Source organism: Lycium ferocissimum, chromosome 12, assembly GCF_029784015.1.
Source record: "Lycium ferocissimum isolate CSIRO_LF1 chromosome 12, AGI_CSIRO_Lferr_CH_V1, whole genome shotgun sequence".
Taxonomy (NCBI): domain Eukaryota; kingdom Viridiplantae; phylum Streptophyta; class Magnoliopsida; order Solanales; family Solanaceae; genus Lycium; species Lycium ferocissimum.
This window is the reverse complement of record NC_081353.1, coordinates 61,783,300-61,792,205: the sequence shown is the minus strand read 5'-3', so window position 1 is coordinate 61,792,205 and position 8,906 is coordinate 61,783,300. Positions and strand designations below refer to the sequence as shown.

General features: G+C 35.3%; 1 protein-coding gene across 1 annotated transcript; it reads right to left on the bottom strand.

The window, feature by feature from the left end:
- Nucleotides 1–3,450: 3,450 nt before the first annotated feature.
- LOC132039922 (peptidyl-tRNA hydrolase, mitochondrial-like) lies at nucleotides 3,451–8,666 on the bottom strand. The gene is made up of 8 exons (XM_059430480.1): nucleotides 8,238–8,666; nucleotides 6,070–6,154; nucleotides 5,161–5,228; nucleotides 5,023–5,073; nucleotides 4,877–4,950; nucleotides 3,862–3,920; nucleotides 3,714–3,790; nucleotides 3,451–3,623 (listed from the first exon to the last, which is right to left on the bottom strand). The coding sequence occupies exons 1-8, from the start codon at nucleotides 8,502–8,504 to the stop codon at nucleotides 3,516–3,518; spliced, it is 789 nt and encodes a 262-aa protein (XP_059286463.1). The 5' UTR covers nucleotides 8,505–8,666; the 3' UTR covers nucleotides 3,451–3,515.
- Between the last annotated feature and the right edge of the window lie 240 nt (nucleotides 8,667–8,906).

The window sequence follows — 8,906 nt, the reverse complement described above, 5'->3', positions numbered from 1 at the left end:
TAAGGATTAATGAATAAGGAGAGAGAATTTGGGTTGAATAATGAAGTAACCGTTAAAAGTGGGATATGGGGATATGGGGCGTATATTACGTGTGTATTTGTATCAGTAACTATAAGTTACTGGTATAGCTATGTATGGTAAATTAGAAAAGTAATTTAGCTACTAATTATAATTAAATTAAAGGGTAGTTATTATTAATAATTAGGTCCTAAAAAAAGCTACAATCAGTAAAAAAATATTCTTTTTAATGGAAGACTTGAATGCCTTCTGAGCTCATTTTCCCTGGTATCAGAGCTAAAATTCTTGAGGGATCTATAAGAGTTTGAAATATTTTAAAGGCGAAAAATTTTTCTTGAAAGATTTGAAAACACGTCTTCATCAAATTCTTTTTTTAACCATGCATTCCTGCATTTAAAGGAAAAAAACTACTACATGTGGTAGTGAAGATGAATGCTTTTCTCCAAACTGCATATTTGTGGGAGGTCACTAAGTCAGAAGGAAAACTACTTAAGTTATCTAAGGATCCAATAGTTGCTCTACTCCAGATCTTCAAATTTGAGAATAGAAGAGAGCCAAGACTCTGACTTATTTGCATGCTTCTGTATCAGAAGTAACTTTTGTGGAGATTATGACTTTCTCTACTGCTAAAGAAATATGAGAGAAATTGAAGACATAATATGAAGGATCAGAAAAGACCAGAACGAAGAAGATTATCAATTTGAAGAGACAATTGGAAAACTTGAGAATGGAAGAGACCGAGAGTGTAAAGCAATACTTAGACAAGTTGATGAAGCTTGTGTATCAAATCCAAATATTGGGAAAGAGTATTCAGGAAGAAAGAATTGTTGAGGAAGTCCTGGTAAGTTTACATGAAATTATAAATTGAAAATCTCTTCTCTTAAAGATTCTAGAGATATTGCTAAGTTGACCTTTGTGAAATTGATTAGTGCTCTTGAGGCACAAGTATAAAGAAGAACGATGAAATCACATAATGAATATTGTTTTGAGCTAGTTTTGTAAGCCAAGACTATGATCGACTCAAATTCCTCGAAGAAAGGCAAAAAATTAAATGAGAAAGCCAAAGGCTAAAGGAAAAAAGATATAGCTCAACCTTTTTGCAAGAGAGATAACCACAATGAAAGTGATTGTTGGTATTTTCGTATCATAATATCCCACTAGTTATGTCCTGACATGACATGAGTTTTTAAAAAAATTATTCCCTACTACGCATAAGTTCGGTTGCCAAAGGCAAAAATTAAAGACCAACCTATTTTAAGGGACAAAAATTAAAGATCAGCCTATTTTAAGGGGAAAAGGTGCAACTTTATGTTGTTATTTTGTTTTGAAACAGGTTATTTTGTAAGGAAAAGGACACTGTGTGTCCACTTAGCCAAACTAATTCCACATTTAACCACTGTTTGGGCTTAATTCCACTAGGTGTCCGTTCGTTTTAAAAATAATGCCAAAAAATGGCCGGTCGGCCCAAAAATAATCTTAGGGGTGGCCGGCAATGACCCGTGCGCTTAAAAAAAAAGACTTTTATGCGACTAAGTCGCCGCCACAAAAAGTCGCCACTAAAAGGTTAGACGATATATACATATGTTGGAATTATATATACACTTTATATACAAGAATTATACATTTTATATACATATGCTGGAATTAATCATACATTTATTTTACATAAATTATACGTTAATTATACATTTATTATACACATATTATACAATAATGATATGATATATTTTTTTTTACATATACAATAGTGATACATATTATATACCACAATGATACGGTTTCTATTATACATTTTTTATACGTATGGTACACTTTCTATACAAGTGATACGAGTTTATATACACATGCGTCGGAATTATATATACACTTTATATACAAAAAATGATACATATTATATACAAAAATGATACAATTTTCTATTTTATACAGGGCAGTTGCACTGTGCTGATACACATTATATACACAAATGATACATGTTATATACAAAAATGATACATACCTTAGTGATTCATATTTTATACACAAATGACACATTATATATAAAAATCGCCTCAAACATTTTTGTGTTTAGGTTTTTATTTGAAAATTGTCTTATTTAAGTTTTGGCTAATGGATGGGATTAGTTTAGTGGGTATACTTTGAGTTTAGAAGAATTATGGCCAGCGGGTGGAATTAGTTTCACCCCACCGGCCAATTATGTCCTTTCCCCTATTTTGTAATGGGCGGGTCAGGAATATGGATTCTGTTAGTAGTAGTTACCAAATTCATCTACTCGGACCAAAGGTGCACTACTTTAGGAAACCATTAAGAGTGTAGGAAAAATTTTACAATGGTAGAGGTGCAAGTATGACATGGTGTGTGAGGGAATTTTTAATTGATATTTTAATTTAATGTGGAACCCACTATTTTTTGCTCCCTCTCTCTTCCTTTCTCATCCGTCTTAGCTCTCCTCTTTCCTTTGCCTTTTTTTTTTTTCTTTTGCTTACGTCTTCACTCTCCTTTCTCTCTCCTCTTTACTTTTTTTTTTCTCAATTTTTGTTTTCATCAATTTTAAAACTATTTCTATTTTACACATTAGTAAACAAAATTTAGATATTCTCAATTTCATTATCTAGTTTTTCAATTTTATCTTTTTTTTTCTTTTGCTTACGTCTTCACTCTCCTTTCTCTCTCCTCTTTACTTTTTTTTTTTCTCATTTTTTGTTTTCATCAATTTTAAAACTATTTCTATTTTACTCATTAGCAAACAAAATTTAGATATTCTCAATTTCCCATGGTAAAAATTTTCGGAGTGTAGTGCTCCAGTATATATCTAAAGGACTATTTTGATTCTACATCCACATAAAGGAATATTTTGGGCCTTTTCTCATTTTCTTTCAGTGGAGATTTTGAATAGCTTACTCTCACTTCATTAAACACAAAGGCTTGGGTAAGATTTATATATATATATATATATATAATTTTTTGGGTTCGTTCTGAAATGTACGATTTGTTAAATTGAGATCCGCAGGCACATAAGAAATGCTATTTCTGTTTGACCAAGTAGCCAAATACCAAGTATTTCACATTATGTTTCCGAAAAGAATTGAAATGTTAAATTTATGTCTTCTCATACACAAGTCTAAGTTCATTGTAGGGCAGCTTGTACGTGAGTGTCAAAATACTCCGATCGGATGTTCCACAACTGCCCTCGGTGAAGATTGGACCTTACAACAAATTAATGTGAGTTTAAACTTACAGTGGCAAAGGGGACCACACACACCCCTTTCTCCCACCCCCTCCCCCACCACAACCCAAAAAAAAAAAAAAAAAAAAAAAAAGTAGAAAACCCCATCAAAAAGTCATTACCAAATATGTTTTAACATAATTTTATGGTCTCATATTAAAATGATTTCAGTTAACCAATGTACTATATTTCTGTACCCTGACAAGCAATGATTCTCACACCGTTCTCCCGTAATAAATCACCAAAATCTGAAAAAGTGAACTCCCTAATCCTAAACTGTCAAGGGTTTGGCACTATTCACAAATGTGGCACTCTTGTCGAAGCCCTCGAGCACTAAAATTCTCACTGCTTCCAAACCATCTTGTAATGTGAAGTCCAACTGAAAAAAAAAAAAAAAGAAAAAAAAAAGCAACATCAATATGGGATTGTACTCTTGAAATTTACTCAAATCATAAAGAAAAGCAAGTACCTCTTCACGTTCTTGTCGATTAAATGTGCGAAGAACAAAACTTGCCGGATCCATTTTCCCTGGAGGCCTCCCAATGCCTAAAGAATATCTCGAGTTTTAAAACTAAAAATAACATACAGAAATGATACGTAAAGAACTGAGGCAATACCTATTCGTAAACGTGGAAAATCACGGTTCCCTTTAAGATGATTCATAATGCTCCTCATCCTTTACAACATAAGGTAGGACATTACTCATGTTAGTATCCATGAAACAGAGTGCAGAAATATATCTAAGCTAAGAATTTGAATATTGCGCAAATTCTTCAGATCACCAATGTTTTCCTATTTCTTTTTGGGTTCATGGTGCTTAATCTAAATCTACTCAAATAGGCAGATAGAGTCATAATAGTATGGCCTCCATCTTTTTATTTATTTACTTTATTCCAGGCTCGGGAGGAAAATTCACATATCAAGCCTCATAATCCAAGTATCACAAGATGCCCCACCATGACGTTACTTTACAGATTTAAAGCACCTTACAGTAGGAGACCAGAACTGCCAGCCCCAAGGCTTTCTAGTGGTAAGAGTGCAATGCATGATGTGTTGGTTAGGCTCAAGTAACAGATTTGAACTATGCACCACTAGCTTTGGGGAATTTCATGTTTATCAATAACAAAATAAATCATACGTTTAATTCTCACTTAGAGCCAGGAGAAAAGGAGACAATTATGAGTCCAGCACATAGTGATCATTTGAATGTGAAGATTAAGTTAAATTTCTGTCCACTAAAATCCCCCAACCCCCCCCCCCCCCCCGCCCCACCCCCGCCCCAGCCCCAGTAAAAGCGTAAAACAATGAGAAATTGAGGATAAAAGCAAAAAAAGGAAGCCCAACTATTTGGTCAGTAGACCAGCTTGGCTTGTGAAACTAAGCAAATTGATGAATCCATCATTACGTCTTCTTCACACTTTGATCATCAACCACAAGCAGTTTATGAGAAGGAGAGAACTATAAATTGCTAGGTATCCATCAATTATCTTCCTTCAAAACTTTCAATCAACAAAATTCAAGCATCAAATATCCAAGCAAATAGCAAAACTAAAATCTGGAATAGACTTCAGAATATTATTAGCACGTGATGAAAGCTCTAGATAAAGGGAACTATTTAACAATAAAGATTACCCATTGTGTCCTCCATGACCACCTTTTGGTAATAACCGCAACTTTGCAAAAGGCAAATCTAAGTCGTCAAAAACCTGCAATTATAAAGTTTTACTTAGAAGTGTTATTACAAAAATAAGTTCTATGCTCAACTGTCAATAGCTTACCACAAGAACTTGCTTCAGTGGAATCTTATAATAAGAAACGATTGCTCCAACCTGTGAAACAGTGTAAAATATCAGTTTCATGCTAGTTGGTGGATGGAAGTTACAAGAGATAAGTCATGCCAAGATGAGCGAACTTACAGACTCACCACTTGCATTCATGAATGTTTGAGGCTTAGCAAGCATAACTGGAACATCTCCAATGAAACCTAGATAGCAAAAAAAAAAAAAAAAAAAACCCAAAGAACATGAAAGAGATAACTAAAAACAACTTTGAACAGCTGAGTTATTATCAAACTTGTTCCTTCTTTCGAGGTCCAGATTTGAAAAAGCTTTGTTCAAATAATCTTCCCTATAAACATAACATGTTAATGCAGATCACCAGAAAAGAGCCAAATATCAACATTAATGGTATAATGTCTACATGAGAAAGAAAATTTTGACGCAACAAGGCAAACCCCGCTAGCTTCAATAATTACCTAAGTTAAATGGAGTAACCCATAAGGGCGTGAGTAAATTCTTTTGCTTATTTAGTGCATATTGAAGAATGTAGAGGAAGCACCTACATAATTGTCACAACCGTTCAAAAACGAGTACACCAAAGCAAACAAATGACCCATGTAACAAAGGTTATCTTCAACAAACGGATTGTTTTTATTAATACTATTTTGATGACCCAGAAACATGAGTGCCATTGAAACTTGGTGGAAAATAGCCTCCCCTACCCTTCTCTACTTATATACCAGACTTTCGTCTATGGCAGGGTTTGAACCCATGACGTGAGCCTCACCCACATATCACGGGCTGTGTTCTTACCACTAGACCAATGTGTGTTACTAAAATTGGGCAATATTAGAATGTAAGTGAAGGGATAAGGATTATTAGAACCACAAAAAGAATAGCCAATGCAATGATGCTGCGTACAAAATACTTTGTAACGTTAGACAAGATCATGATGTAACTGCATATATCAGGAAACAACTATCAAACCAAAACAGAAGATAGAAGGGGAACTCTGAAATTCCAGCATAAACAAGGAAAATAAAGTACCTTTCCCAAATTGAGCTTTGAAGGAAACACTGCCCATGGATATTCCTTCAGCATCAGCTATTGTATCTATCATCTCAAAACCCACCTGCCAAATCAAATATTCGAGTTATTACAGATATATAAATCATTACTCACACCAAGTTGTTACAGCCTGTTTGGATTGTCACCTATTGTATTGTATTGTTAGTTTAAATACAATGTTTGTTTGATTGTTATTCAAATTTCACTGTATCGTATCAGTTAAATACATCATTATATAAGGAAAGTCCCATTTTGTGTAACAACCAATTTGGTGTGATCGCGTCATTACCCATTTATTTTCTCATTTTATCTTTACTTATTATCTAATAATCCTATTTTATGTTTTACCATACATTTGTATAGTAGCTCTACCGCGTACCCTACTTTTCTTGTAGATTTATGCTTTAAATTGTTGATGTGTAACATTATATAACCAACAAAAAACGATACAATCTATCCAACGTTGTATTCATCAAAACAATCCTTTATCAAAAAAATATATATATAGTACAATAAAAAACAATACTCCCTCTATCCCAATTTCTGTGGTTCGAATTTTGGGAGTCAAATTCTTAATGGGCAAAGGGTCAAATTTACCCTCCAAGTATGGTTTATAGTTTACATTTGCCCTCCGTCAAAGTTTGGGATCAAATTTTCCCTCCCCATTAGGAAACTTAGTATATTTGCCCTTTTATGGATAGAAGTGTGACTTGGACTCCACAACACAAAAAAATTAGCCACGTAGACTCCCAAACCCAATTATTTTAACCCATGGCTCGTGACCCGTTTACCTATCATATAAAATAATACAACCCTAGTCCCTTTTATTTTAGAAAAGATAGGGAACGAAAGAGAATATGTATATTCCATTTTCCCTAAGTCTCCTATAGATCTTATGTATATTCCATTTTCTCAAGCTTACTTGATTGTAATGGAAGCTCTTAATATTGTTGCTTGATTTCTTTGTGTTGACTGTTGTAATTAGTTTTCAGTTTACTAACTGTTTGCTTGCAGGGGTTAATTGATGCAATTAAGACCAATTTTACAGAAGCAAAGTATAGGTATAGTGCTAGACATATAGAGCACAATTGGTTGAAGAGATGGGGTGGTTCCGAAGAACTGAAGAAAAAGATGTGGCATTGTACATGGATGTATTTACTGAGTTCTCTCTTTCGTTTCCTCTCTTTTCTAAAATAAAAGAGACTAGGGTTGTATTATTTTATATGATGGGTAAACGGGTCACGGGCCATGAGTTAAAATAATTGGGTTTGGGAGCCTAGGTGGAGCGTACGTGGCTAATTTTTTTATATTGTGGAGTCCAAGTCACACTTCCATCCATAAAATGGCAAATATACCAAGTATCCTAACGGGAAGGGCAACTTTGATCCCAAATCTTGACGGATGGCAAATTTAAACTACAAACCATACTTGGAGGGTAAATTTGACCCTTTGCCTAATTCTTAATTCTGGCCGTGAATTCGGATCATAGAATCTTTGATTCTTTCAAATAAAATTTAAATAGTTATCGACTATCTTATCCTTTGATTTATGTTATTATCTGTTGCTTTCCTTTTAGTCGAGGGTCTATCGAAACAATCTCTCTACCTCCCAAGGTAGGGGTAAGAATTGCGTACGCTCTACCCTCCCTGGACCCCCACTTGTGGGATTACCCAGTCTAAAAAAATCGCGGTCAAAGAAAAACTAATTTAACTCTCGAAACTCGAAAGGTGCCTAATAAATTAGAACGGAGGGAGTACAATATAGTACGATACATTCATAAACACTAGGTGATTTCTTCCCATGTGTCTAATTACACTAGGCGGAGCTAGGTAGGCTTTAGGGTGTTCATCCGAACACCTCGGTAAAAAGTTACATTGTCTATACAAGGTCAAATTTTTTTTTTTTTATGTGAAGATAGTAAATGTTCATCCCATCGCATTTTTACTTCTTCATATTTTTGAACCCCTAGGTGAAAATCTTGACTCCGCCACCGGTTGGTGGGAGATAGCTAGCAGGTATCCCACAGAATTAGTCGGGGTGCGCGCAAGATGGTCCGGACACCACGATAATAGGATATACATTATGAAACAATAAGTAACAACCATGCAAAGAGAGGGTAATTAAAGAAAAAAGGAAGAGAATCGCACGTTGTGACGAGTGGCAGCGTATCGTTTCCCAGGGTTACCAAGCCCAACAATTAGCCACGGCTTCTGCGGCTCCGGCTTCTCCGTTGACGCTGGAGATGCTGACGTGGACATTGAACAACAGGATAATATTTGGTATAAAGAGCCGCCGGTCGGTGCCCTCCGATATGAGGATGAAATTAGGGTTTTATCGAAGAGTCGGCGGCCGTGGCGGCAGAAGACAGTCGCCGATGATGATGCAGTGCTAGAAATTGCACATGCTAGTCTCATTGTTTCTGGCTTTTTAGATGTTTGTTGTTAAGAGAGAGGTGCTAGGAAACCGAATTTAGAAGGGAAACGGATTGGCTGATATGGAATTTTGCAACTCCATGGCGGCTGACGACGTCGTTGGTGTACCCAAAGAAAAGGAAAAAGAAAAAAAGAAGAAGACCACCGGTGTGTTTGGTACGAAGGAAAATGTTTTCCTGGAAAAAATAAGTGTACTTCTTACTTTTTTTTGTGTTCGTTACTTGAGCAACAAAATATTATTCTAAAAGTATTTGTATATAATCTAGACAAATAATAAGAAAAGCGATAGTGGGGGTAGGCTACGGGGTGGTGGGGATGGGGGCTACAGGACGAGGTAAAGATGATGTGTTGTGGAGGTAGGTTTGTTCATCGGTCGGACCGGAT